Source organism: Calidris pugnax, unplaced genomic scaffold, assembly GCF_001431845.1.
Source record: "Calidris pugnax isolate Ruff unplaced genomic scaffold, ASM143184v1 scaffold15, whole genome shotgun sequence".
In the NCBI taxonomy this organism is placed as follows: Eukaryota; Metazoa; Chordata; class Aves; order Charadriiformes; family Scolopacidae; genus Calidris; species Calidris pugnax.
The window spans coordinates 6,611,060-6,625,031 of NW_015090774.1; the positions used below are offsets into that span (position 1 = coordinate 6,611,060).

At 41.5% G+C, this 13,972-nt stretch overlaps 1 protein-coding gene across 1 annotated transcript in view; it reads left to right on the forward strand.

Annotated features, from left to right (window-relative positions):
* Nucleotides 1–1,621, forward strand: part of SFRP2 (secreted frizzled-related protein 2) — a 4,773-nt gene extending 3,152 nt beyond the window's left edge. The window contains exon 3 of the mRNA XM_014942703.1: nt 30–1,621. Coding sequence (XP_014798189.1) covers nt 30–334 — 305 coding nt within the window. The 3' untranslated portion in view covers nt 335–1,621. The remainder of the gene's footprint in view (nt 1–29) is intronic.
* The last annotated feature ends 12,351 nt before the right edge of the window (nt 1,622–13,972 follow it).

Consider the following 13,972-nt stretch of genomic DNA (forward strand, 5'->3'; position numbering starts at 1 on the left):
CCCCCTCCCCCCCCCCCTCGCTCTATTAGCCTTGAAGATAAAAGTGAAGGAGATTGCCTACATCAATGGGGATACCAAGATCACCCCCGAAACAAAGAGCAAGACCATCTACAAGCTGAATGGGCTCACGGAAAGGGATCTGAGGAAGATCGTGCTCTGGCTCAAAGGTGGCCTCCAGTGTACCTGCGACGAGATGAACGACATCAACGTCCCCTACTTGGTGATGGGGCAAAAGCAAGCTGGGGAACTGGTGATCACCTCTCTGAAGCGGTGGCAGAAAGGGCAGCGGGCTTTCAAGCGGTTCTCCCGCAGCATCCGCAAACTGCAGTGTTAGTGGCTTCGGCTCTGGCCACCTCCAGCAGCCGCCTCTGTCCCGAGCTCTCCGGGCCTCCTGCACCTTCTTGCTTCGGCCCCTCTGAGCCTCGAGATGCCACGGGCACGTCCGAGAGGGGAGGGAGCCCTCCGTTTTTGTACATAGGTTAAAATGTAATAAAAAAACAAAAAATCATGACTATTTTTGGGAAGTATTAAAGTATCTCGCGTAAAGCTTCTTTTTTTTTTTTTTTATGGTTGCAAACGTGACTTTGGTCTGAGGTTTTTCCCTCTTCATTTTGGTAATGCTGGTTCATTTATATTGCTGCTTCTCTGTATACATGCATGTTTGTTGTGCAAAAAGTAGGAGATGCAGAGAAAGACAGCCACGCGTGCGACTGGCCTGTCACAGTGGGTACGACTCTTTCACCAAGGTGAAATGGCTTGCCATCTATATTAAACGCTATAAAGGTCATGTTACGACTCTTGCATGTGATACATAGGCACCAGTAAGAGCATATTAACCACTCTCACATTTTATTTTCCACAAGTCTGAGCCCTTCTCTTGCAGAAAAAAATGGAACAAGTTTTGGAGCTGGTTGATCTGAATGCAATTTTTTTGTTATTTTGCAAATTAAACCACCTATAGCTGTAATATACCTAGTGGTTAACCTGAAAGAGTTGTAAAATATTGCTTTAATTAACCTTGTAAATACTCCAGATAAATGTTATATTCTTGTATATAAACTTTACATCATAGTTTACCCATTGTCTTGGTCTGTATTCACTTTAATCTGTTTTGGGAGAACTGGGAGAAAGCTGTCCAACTGGGCTTTGTCACGGCAAAGCAAAATTTGGCCTTCCACCCCACGTGGCCAGCAGAGAAGTACAAGGAAGCAACTAGTGCTGCAATGAGAAAAAACATAGTGGACCTCACTTCCCCAAAGATGAGCCCACAAGACATGGGACGGAGGTTCAGTCAACTCACTTTAACATGTGTCTGTTGAGCTTTTCAAGACGAAGTTTTCTGTGGCTCCTTTGTTCGACTGCCTGCATTTTCATCTCATCTCAGAAGACTCTGCTTTTTGCTGATGTGGAATTGCAGTGAGACCATTTGTTTAAATATCAAATCCATTTATCCATTTCTTACAGTTGAAAAAGACATCTGAGGAGTGCAAAAGTAGACAGAAAAGTCTCATTTGCAACTAGCAATTCAGAATAATGGTAGAGCAAGGCATGTTTTGTGTGTATGTACACTCACTATTCTTACCGAGAAAGAAAATAAAACCTACCTAATAGTGTAACTAGAGGAATGGTTTTCAGCATTTTTCTTACAAATGTTTTCTGATGAAGAGTATTACATGCTAGAATCTTACTGTATTCATCCTGAAAAAGAATCTTGCTTCCCAGTGCTGTCACACATAAAACATTCCTCTTAGCTTCACTGAGAGGATGAACAGTCCAATATTCCCAAGGACAACATTTTATGCTAACCATTCACAGACCGAATGCAAGTCCAACACTAGATTATTTTTTTAAGTAAAAAAAAATCATATTAATATCATATGGTTAGTGTGATGTTTTTTCCAACATCAGGATAAAAAAAAAAAAGATACATTCTTAAGATCCAACATGTTAAATTTGTCCTAGATAAATAATTATTTGCCCTCTCACAGTCTTAATGGACTCACAACAGTAGGACTCTCAATAAGCAAAAAAAAATAATAAAAAAAAAAAAATCAGTCCTCACAAATATCCTCAAAATAATAAATAATAATAATGAACAACAACCAAACAAAAAGCCCCATTCCAAACTGGCTTTTTAATGCCACTAAAACTTCAGAATGGTCCTGGCTTCCCAGGAAACAGATCTGAGATTTTCATGCTATGGTGTAATTATTTTAGTCCCAGCACTATGTCCATCATTTTATAGAGCTATCAGCATCCAGATGTCGCATCGCTCTACCCACCTCGCTCAGCATATAATGTAATAGCTGTCCCGAAACAGCCTTGGTTTTAGAGCAAATTTGCTCACAGATAAAGAGGAGTTGGCTGAAGATGAACTGCAGAAAATGGGCTTGTGCTGCTTGGTGGAGGAAAGCACTTTGAAGAGGCAGTCGTTGCAGTGCAGTCTCTGGGGACCAAAAATGAACAGCCAGGACTGCTCCACTCAGCCTGCCTTACAGATACTAGGTCCTCCTACAGCAACCATAAAATTATCTTAATTGGGCTGCTCTAGAAGGCAGCAGCACTGACGCTGATGAGGACAGACAGGTCACAAGTTACTCGCTCTGGGGTCATGTTAAGGCCAAGACTACAGAATAAATTTTTGCCAAATGACTTAGATGTATGAAGACACAGTACCAATGACTCACATCACTCCGTCTTAAAAAAACCTCCAAACATTCCCCTTGCTCCATCACAAAATAGACACTGTTACCCCAGCAAAATCCTGTTCCAATCAGGATAGATTCTGGAAAAAAAGAAGAAAGTAGACTGGCAAACATTCAATTTTACTAGTATAATCTGAGTCCTGGATTAAGAGCATCCTGCCGTACAGCATACCCCTACTGACAAAGCCTTCTGCATGTACCCCTGGCCTGAACCACTGGGACTATCCACCCTCAGGGTGGATTGGCAGGGGCAGGATTACCTTTCAGATAATCAGGATTTAGGCAAATGTGAAGAGTAACGAGACTCACATTTTTCCAGTTTAGTTCCATCACCTTTTTCTAACAGCATCATATTAAAAGGTGGGTCATATCCACCTCACCAGGGAGAAGGATTATCTGTTTCCAGTGGTGTACAAGCCAGACATTAAAAAGTATTCAACGGAAAATTAGGATTCTAAAATAACAGCCTGAGGAAACTTCATCTCTCAGATGCTGGCAAAGAAGTAAACACATACATTTTTCACATTGTTATACTTATTCTTACTTGCTCAACAATAACTGAAAATCTTCGACTGTGCCAGGCAAACAGTGAACCAAACGTACCAAAAATTAACTGAGCCTGTTACTTTTGATCAGTGTGTCACACATACTTCAGAGTAACTTTATTACCTGGTATGGTATGGTTCAGTTCTAGCAGAATATTTTTTTTGCAGTTGATGAAAAAGGCAACCCACTGTTGCATTTTTCAGACACTTTTTGTCTTCTTCTAATTAAAACAACATTGTTAGGCAGCCAATTATGTGGCTCCCATTGTATTTGCTTTCATAAAAAACTATAAAAGCAGTTGACTACAATGGATTAGTTTAAGAACAATAATAATGATACTTGACATTTATACAGAAGTTTCCATTTAAGTTTCTCAGACTGCCTTCACAAAAATAGGCATTAATATCCCTATTTTGCAGATCAGGAAAATGAGGCATAGTGAAGTGAAATAACTCATTCAAAACCACCCAGCAAGTCCTTTACAGTCATGAAAAGCAGCATATTTTTCGTCTCCACGTTTCATGCTCTAATCACTAGACCACAGCAATCAGAATGGTGTGTAATCAAGGCAGCACTTTGATTATAATTTGAAAGCATAATAGCAACCAAGGCTCCCTCCAACAACTTTTTTCCCCCCTCGGTGTGTCAAAAAAAATGACTGCCCAAATTCAAATTTAAAACCCATCAGCAATATTCCTCACAGTCTTTTCCTTTCTTCCTCATTTATCGTTCTCTCTATCCTTTAATTACTTCTTAATCCTTTCCTTTCTCCCTCACTTCTCATTCACTTCAGTCACCCACAGAGAAGCCACTCAGCCCCTCTCTCGCCCCTCTCATACAGAGACTTTCGCCCTTGGTATGGTTTATTAAAGAACTCATGCAGTATAACTACACACAAGCCACAAAAATCCTAATGACCAGCTTAAGACATAAAAAGACCCATGCGGGAAATTCAGTGAGAGGCATTTAAATTTAATTAATGATTTTCTGCGAGGACAGGAGGGCGGTTAGATGCCACAAGGAGCACCGCAGACACATGCTGGTCGCCTCAGGCATGGCCACTATTTCTATTCTGTAGCAGGAGAATGTAAGGTTATTTAAAGAATATAGCGAGTATGAAGAACACACAGATAAAGCACGCCTTCCCTCACTACCTCTCTCAGCCATCAAGGACATCAGCCAAGAGCAGAGCCACCATGACACAAGAACTGACCATCTCAATGTCCCCCAGGTGCCTACTTGGGGAATGAGTGACCCTTATGCCGGTAGGGCAGCCCCACTTTTGTTGCTTCTACAGCCAGCTGCCATCCTCACCAAAGCCCTGCGAGCCCTTGTGATGTGCCCACAGTTGGCAACGCCAGAGGAACGGCGATGGATTGATTGCTACCAGAGCAGTGGGCGGCCTTCCTTCAGTCAAGCAGCCCAGGATTTTGTTGTTGGAGCCAGAAGTTCTTATTTCTGGGCTTCAGAGACATGCCTGTATGATTTATCTAGAAGTTGCTTTCTTATCAGCAGATGTAGATTCAGTACAGCCTGACTGTCTGATGAAACAACCACAGGAATGGATCTTGTTTGCCTCTGTACAAAGAGGAAAGTGCAAGATACTCACATCACAGGAATCCAAGACCCCAAGCTGTCTTACAAACATAAATTAGCCGATGCTATATCCATTTGGGGTGAATTTAATAGGGTAACATTTTCCAAATGCATCAACCCCCTTCAGGGTGAGTTGTGGGCTCCTAAATCACCTAGAGGCCTTGGAAAATACTAGCCACTATCCCCCAGCAGAGTTAAAGCCAGTTGGCTGAGGTCAGGCAGCAAGCCTGTCACCCAGCCAGGAGGAACACCTCAGCAATCAGCCAGCCAGCCCATCGCTCTCACAACTGATCAAAATAACCAACCAACACACAAAGCTGTACTACGAAGCAGCTGATGGAGCAAACTTCAAAACCAATTACTGCAGACACAGAGAAGCTGTCCGGCCAGAAAGACCAGCACAAGTTAGAAGGCATGCTCAATGTCTCACAGAACAGACACAAAAAAGAGCATATACAACTTCTGAGACCCACGATGAGGCAATACTATTAACGCAACTCTTTCAAGACCCAAACAATGCAGAACATCCTTTTGGAGTAATTTTCAATCCACAAAGATGATGCTAAAATCATGGAGTGATTTGGACACAACAGGTTACCATTACAGTCACAGCCCAAACTAGAAGCAACTTGCGGGTTTAGGAGTGATCTGAAAGGGTATCAGAAATGCTAATTTAAGCACACTTTCAACTTTCCAGGTCTTTGTTTTCAGAGCTTAACCCTGGCAGTCTTCATTAGACTTTCCATATGGAGCCACTACTGAAGAACAATTTACGAGTGTTCCATTGATACCTGCTTCTATCAGGCACGAGATAACTAATCCTTCCCTGGCAATTTCCCTGCATTGTTAGTTTGCTTGAAATCCCTAACATTGTCTAATTGCCTTTTTTGTTATGTGAATCTCCAGCCACGCACAATAGTGAACCCTGGCTGCTTACACACTGAGACAGGTGCTTTACTGGCTGCAGGGCTCACATCATTAAGCACACACAGAGCTATTAATCATTTCGGTTTACTCTGAGGCACAAACCTGAATTAAGTCAGACCACTTTCCTAAGCAAAACAATAGCTTAATTGTAATAGGCAAGGCAAAAGAGTTTTCAGAGGTAGAGTTTCAGAAACTAGAGCAACTCCCCCTCAAAAAATAATCAGCCAAGACAAGAAAACTCACTGTAATTTAAGAAATGGGAGGGGGATAGGGGGCAGGGGTGGGAAGAGAAGGGGCAAACATTTGTTTTCAACAAAGGAAGAAAATTATTTTGAAGATAATCTTATAGCCTCACACAGCCCCTTTGTTTTCTTCAGATGCTGGATTCTTCAGTATGGGAAAAAAATTCAGAACTCTTATGTACATTCTGTGAACTGTAACACTAATCATCTCAGTGATATGCATGGTGGGGTTTTTTTTTCCACACAATGGGGATTTTTAAATAGAGCACGGGTTTTCAAAAGAGTCTATGAAACTAAAGCATAAGCTCAATTTCCAAAATATTCCTAGGTTTTGATTTTTGAGTAATTTCTACAACAAAAGGATGAAAAATTCACTTTGTTGGAAGCAACAGAAGGAAGCATATTTTAAATTCTGTTGGATGCTTACAGATACTTGCTTAAGGCACCCACATATATTTAAACATTTGGCTGCAACACATACATCTTTAGAGAGTTTAATGTACCTGGAGCCCAGGGATTTTGGAAAAGGGATCTAGACTGTTGAAAATACTAACAGGTAGTAGTATCATAATTTGTCCCACACATGTGGAATGTTAAAATTGTCTTAACCCTTTTGTTCCACCATTTGACTAGAATATATGGCTTACTGGGAGATCTCAAATTCTAAAACTAGCTCTACCTTCACGAGAATTAGAATATATGGTTTACTTGGGAGAGCTCGAATTCTAAAACTAGCTCTACCTTCACGAGAAAATGCTGCATGGAAATTAGTTCCTTATTCCAGAACTGAGCTTTAGAAATCTTGCTGGAAGGATTAGCTTTCTTTTCAGCTTGGTACTACTACATTAAGTAGATGAGTAAGAAAAGATTTGTTTGAAACACTGCTTTCTACAACAAAATAGAGCAGGAAAATACACTGTTAAGACTTGCCTGGCAACTGCTGCAACTAACTAGCACATAACAAGGAGGAGCAATGTAAAAGTCAGCAATACAGTTACATGTATAGTTATAGTTAATAAAGGCTCTATTATTTCATGAGATTTCTCAAAATGGAAGATGGAAGACACACTGCATGTTCTCCCTTATGAAACTCAAAAGGATCATTAGAGACACCTAGAACATGGATTACAACATAGTTCATCTCCTACGCTAGTAGAGTGCCACAACCTGGTTTAGGTGAAGTTCACCTAACAATAACTACATTTAATGTGTGCATATTGTACCTAAATGTGAGCTGCTCCATGGAGGCTGCATTTTGTTGGCCACCCAGCTGTTTGCTCCCACCACCTTCCTCAAGGCGGAAGTGCCAATCACACAAGGCAAATGGTGTGGCAAGGTAGCTCACACAAACTGCATCCTAAAAACAGGCCCTCTGCCCAGACTTTTGCAAAGAAGCAGGTATGTTACAGCAGGCTGAGTCTCAATTTGCTGCTGTGGCTTGCCCAGCACCAAGTAGAGTTGCTGGGATGGTGAGGGCTACAAAGAGCTTGCAGTATCAACTTTGTCTCTGCATAGCCTGGCCCTGCAGCACATGAAGGGGTCCCCTGGGGATCAGCCCCTCATAGCAGGGAAGGAGCAAGGGCTGGTGTGCTGCTCCAGCTCTGTGAGCTCCTACAGGACAGGAAAGCAGCAGGCTGGACCCCTTCGGATGGCAGCCTCATGCCCATCTGCAGGGCAGGGCTTGGTATGCTTGTATCTTGGATGAGAAAAAGACACCTTTTCAGCCTTACAGTAAGCACCCGAGGACCAGGTTTGCTGTATTAGCCAGCTGGGCTCTCCTCCTGCTTGTCTGTCTCCCACACTCATTCTATCTTTGATCCTCTCAAGGAGAAAAAGGATCTAGAAGAGCTTGTGGAAAACTTTACACACAGCATCACTCGAGAAAGAGATAAGAAGAAGGTGCTGGTGAATAATGTAATGGCATAATCTACTTCAGTGGGAGATTCTCAATTGGCTGATATATTCCATTTCTGACACACTACTGAAAGGATGGTGCAGAAACAGAGCTTTAAAAAAGCAAAGAGGACAAGATTTGCCAGGGAATTTGGTACCAACACACATTCTAGGTAGACTTTATGAAGTGTGAAATGATGGCACAGAGCTGGTCTTAGGGAAATCAGCAGTAAAATTCCATATACATTAATAGAAGCAGAGTAAATCCAGTATTTACTACTTTTGAAAAGTCTGATTCCTTAACAGTAAGAGTATTTTCTAAATGCCATGCTATATATAAATTAAGGACATCAACAATTCAGAACAGCCACTCCTGCTCAAACTCCAATTAGAACAGAAGCACTTTGAATAAATTTAATGGAGCCCTACTGAAGCCATTGATCTAAAATGGTATTGATGCAATAGCTGACTAAGTCTGAATAAAACATACACTGGTATATTAACGCAACAGCAGAAGCTATCTGGAAGCAAAGAACAGCAACCCTGACTGTCACTGGTTCAGCACATAAAGAGGTGGACAAGTGACTGTGGTCAGGATGAAGTCATTCTCACCATATAGCATCAGGCAACTGGTTGAGTGCAAAGCTGCCTGAGGTTCAGCAAAGTCAGCCTGGTGACATGTGGAGCAGATGCTGAAAGTCTGACAGCTGGAAATGTTGGAAGCACTTGTCATCAGGAGGTGGCAGGAAGCTTATGTCAGCTGGAAAAGAGCCTGGATGCTTGTTGCTAGGGCAGCAGAGAGGGTTTTGACAGATAAAAGTGTTGGTGAGTGACTACTAGAGATAAGAGAGCAGATCCCTGGGAAGGCAGAGGAGGGCTTGTTCTTCAAGTTTATCTTTAGAGATAGGGATACCACAGGTCACAGCGAACCCCCAGTTTAGGACAGGGGCTTGCATAGTCCTCAAGTCATCTGCTGCTAGCTTAACCCCAGAAGGGATATGTTAGTCAGACATTTCATGCTTATTCTCCGGTTATGGTATAAATGCTGCAGCTAGCAGGGAGGTTGCAGATGGGGAGGAAAGCAAGGGTTGGGGAGAAGAAAATATTAATCTTTGGGAAGAGTTAGATTTGCTAGACTTGACCTTGAGAATCTGAATGACCAAAGCTTGCAGATGCTTAGGTCTGTGCCTGGGAAAGTGCCTTCTTTTTGTATTTTAGTTTCCTCTGGAGGCATTCAGAGTAAAGCAGCAAAGACACAGCAGATGTGTCTTTGAATCAATCTTGTTTGGTCTGGAAAAAAAAGTAGCAGGGAGAAAAAACAAAGTTTCTTAACTGAGATTGCTAAAATGTAAGTATGTTAAAGAACAGGAATAAAACCTGAGGATGATCAAAAATGTGTAGTCTTCAGAAAGACTGAAAAATAAGACCTTGTTAGTACCTGGTTTTACTCCAGAGCCAGTAAAAATACTGGAAAATATCAAAAACCAGAAAGTCTTTTGCAAGTTTTTTTTTTTTTTCAAACAAGTTACCCTAAATGTACAATATTGCTAAGAGATTTTTCAGAGCGAGAACCTCTTAAAAAAATGTTATAAAAGTTACAGTATTGATAGCAGTTTCAGATAAATGGAAAACCCAAAGTCTTCATCAATTTTCACACTATGAAAAGTTCCTTGAACCAAGTACAGCTGGCTGAACTTTTTTTCATTAAATGGTTTATTGGTTTGGATGACACAAATAAATTGCGGAAATTCACCTGCTGCTGTTTCTTTTTTATTTCCAAGGTTGGGAGCGGACATTTCTGAAATTAAATATTTCAGTTTTGGTAGCAGACTTGCACAGTCACTGGCATCATCTATACCCACTCATGCACAATCAAATAGATACATAAGAAAGATGGCAAACACTTGCCTAGACTGTGTAAGATCCAGGTTTAAATTTGTCCTCTCCTCCCCTCTGTGCTCCATGTTCCAGTTCAGATCAAGAGCTCAACCAGTAACCAGAGATTTTGGTAGCCACACACTTGAATGGGGAGTATGCTGGGTGATTCAGTTTAGCTACTAAAGCTTTTCCAAATTGTATAAAATTATAGAATAAATCAGATAGAGAAAGAATAAGCTTATGGCCTGATGACTAAGTTTTGATGACATTTTGCACAGCAGCGGGAGAATATGAGGTAGAGGGGTCAGAGCCCATCTCCAATCCTCAGCCTCTCTCTTGTCCCTCTAGATGTGTGCCGTGGCCCCCACATCAAACTCATGAACAGAGAAGATCCAGCACAAGAAATCAGACCCATGAGTTCAGATTTTGCTTGCTTGATCCGTCGGGGTTATTTTTTAATCTAGGCATCCTAGGAAATAAACAGAACTCCACCCCAGAATACATTTCCAGTGTTGAGACCTTCATCTGAGTATTAGGCGAACCTTACTAAAAGCTTGAAGCAGCTTGGAGTCTTGAATTTAAGTTGTTAACATCCCAGGTAAATTGCCCTACTCACTCAACCAGTGGATAAAACGGGTGAGCTGGGACTACTTCCCTCTCATGTTTATGATCCAGTCCTTTGCTTTTATTAAATGTACCTGAAAACCAAATGAAACAGTTTGCCAGGTGTTAAAAAATGTTTCTAACCTCAAATCATTTCTCGTTGCTGTGCTGACAATTCTAAAGAAATGAAGTTTCCATTCAGTCCATAACATTTTTTTTCAGTTCAGCTGCCAAAATACTTTAAACCCAGCAACTATTTGCACAGCCCTATAAATTAGGTTTACTAAAGGAAACAATTAGCAAGCCTGTAGCCTACAGGAATTTCAATTGGTGCTGCTACAGTGCATTGTTTAAGTAATTAGAAAATTATTCCAACTATTGTAAGTATTTGCAACACAAATGTGGAGCACATAGATGCTGTCCTATTAATAATGGGAGCTATAAAAAGATTGAAAAGCTAGTCTGCAGAGGAGGTCACATGCTTATTAGTCTAACCAGCTTCTCATTGTCACCAAATAGCAATATTAAAATAAAATAGGACCGTACAGGGAAATGTGCTCCTGCACTCCTAAATTTGTGAGAAATCAAAAGATACAGATGTGCCATGTACTTCATTAAACAGATAAGCATCTGAATAAAGAGATGAATATAATAATTAGTGAAGCTAAGGTGTACCACGGGACTAAAATTTTGTATGAAACACTGAGCAGAGCTATAAAATCAGCAGCAAGATGTCATCCAAACAAAAACCAAAATGTGTCTCCAAATGAGTGTCTATTTCCAAATGGAAACAATGTCAATCATAAACATTGATCTTGTGGAAACTAATTTAACAGAAAAACTCAGCAGAGATGCTCAAACCACAATTTAACACACTCTGCAATCCTGAAATGCAATTAATCTTCCTAAAACAGTAATATTTCCAAGTTATAATTTCAATTGCAGCCTTAAAAAATTCTGCACCTCAGATTTAGCTATTAAGCTTTGGAGATGGGCTAGCAGCCAGATGTTTATAAACTCTTTTCAGGTTACAATTTAGTTACGGTTACAGGGTTAGACAATGTCCTCTCATTTAGCCCTTCAACTGACTAGCTTAACCATTATTTGCCACTACACTAGCCATATGCACCCTGCTGGCTGCTACTCTCCAATGCCAAGTCATCTATTTCCCTGCTACTGCTAGGCTGAGCCTGCTCCATTCATCCCCGAGACAGCCTCCTTTCAGGGGAGCATTACAGGCTCAACAGACCTCTTTGTTGGAGTTCTATTTACACCACCATTTTTTGTTACTCAGATTGTGAAAGGAAACAACAGGAGATGGAGAGGAGACGGACTGCTAACACAGTGGACCAGAAGTCATCAACCTTGGCTCTTTGAAGCGATACGCACAGTAAATACGGAAACTATAACAACATGTGAAATAACCTGGTGGTCTAAATGCAATTCCCAACAGACGCGTGGATCTATATCTACAAAAGTCAGCATCATAATCAGCAATAACTGGCAACCTTCCTCGTTATTTACAAAGAGCGGCAGTGTAATTATTCACCCGGCTCCCATTGATTATAATGGGATTTGGCTGGATAAATCCCCATGTAACTCTTTGAAAATTTGGGAGCTTTGGGGCAGTCGCTGCTCAGAGGTGCAAAACCGAACACACATTCAGACAGAACGTGCTCCCTTCTGAACACAGCTAAAATGCAGCAGCAAGCACTGCCTCCATTGCTGCTGCCTCAGAGCTGTTGTGAGACAGAAGCCACCTCCCTGCAGCAGGACAGCACAGTGACCGTGTGCCTCCCGGGCACAGGTGCCCTGGGGCACATGCTGGACTTCCAAGATGTGTTTAATTCCCTTTTGACTTCGGCGAGACTAAAGCTCGCACACGACTGCTTGGTGGCACGGATTTCAGCATGTGACCCAGACCGCAAGGCATATGCCAGGGGTCTGGAGACCTCGCAGTGGCTTCAGTTGTCAGGTTTTAGCTGGGGAGGCTGCTTTGCCTATGTGCCATGGCTGGTCAGCAGCTGCCTCCCCGGTACACCACGGGCTGGTGTGCTCCTTGCCCACACCACAAAGGCTTTCACAGCCACATCGCTTCACTCCCATGAGTCACCCTGTCACCTTCAGTGGGAGCCACACTCTGCATTTCAGTGCCCGACAGCAAGACCAAGACTTTAGATGCTGAGGTGACAGACGCAGTACATTAAACCACAAGCTGAGCAGGCACAAAGGGCTTGGGTTCAGTGAACTCCATGCCATTCAGGCTTCCTACATGTGAGAGCAGCTCCAGCAAGGGTACATTTCTGGAAATACCTGGTACTCTGACTGGAATACACCCATTATCCCCCAGCTGTGTTATCTTCTTTACTTAGTGCAGCACCCCATTGCCCAGCTCCAGCCTCCTCTCCAGCTCTCCGCTGTCCTCTCCAGCTCCCCACGCTGCTTTGGTTTCCAGATTGTAACTTTGCAAGTGCACAGCACTCCGCTCCCATGCTGTCCATTAGCCTTCCCTGCACTCTACACTTCTATATTCCGAAGCAGCAATGCCTTAGGCAACATAAACACCACTGGAGGCAAAAGTAATGTTGCTTGTATATGACAATTCTTTCCAATTTCTACAGCGGGACGGATGCCAGACAGCGATGTTGTTGTGCAAGTCACATGTGTTGCCTCTACCATGAGTCCATCGCTGATCTTTTGAAACATTTTATTTGCGCTCAAATTCTGAAGTCCTGGGAGGATAAAGGTCTCACTATTTTCATTTTATGAAATGTACATTTTTATACTTCCTTTTTTCAGAAAAACAACAACAAAAACACCCAGAAAAAGAATCCTAATAGCTAAAAAATTAAAACTGACTAAGACAAATTGTATTGTTATTGCTGAAAATTTTCTATTCCTAAACCAGTCACATCATTGGGGGAACACAGGCATTGGGTCTTGAATTTTTATTATTTGAAGTAAAGAGGTTTGCCTCACTAACTTTTGCAGATATGAGGAGAAACACAATTTCATGTCCTGCTTTACGACAAATTAACTTACTATTTCTCCCTTGTCTGGTATGCTTTGCTGCTTTTTAAGAGCAGCTCCTTCACAAAATAAAAATGTTCATCTTTTATCTGACAATATCCAGAGGCTGGACATAAAATAGACAATGCACAGAGCACTGGGTGTGCATGCATGTTTCAGTGCATAGAAATTTGCACTTTTTATTTCAACCAGTGCAAATGACAACCAAAAGCAATAGCTTTTCAACTTTTCAACATTTTTGCATTTTACGGGGCAGTTAGAAAAACAAAATTTTATTGCCTGTATAGGGGAACAATTTTTCAGTGATTTAAGCTCATAGTGAAACCATCTGATGTCCATCTTGCTTTATGCATATTGTTTTATTCTTTGATCATAAACATACCCAATAAGTATTTTTATGTTATTTTACTTTCTTGGTAAATTGCATGCATCATGAGATATAAAAAAGTATACTAGTTACTATTATTTTCCTAATGGGTTTTCCTTTCCTTTCCAGTACAGTATTTTATTGTAGTTATCACATTGAGAATTTGCCAAAATTATCTGACAGAC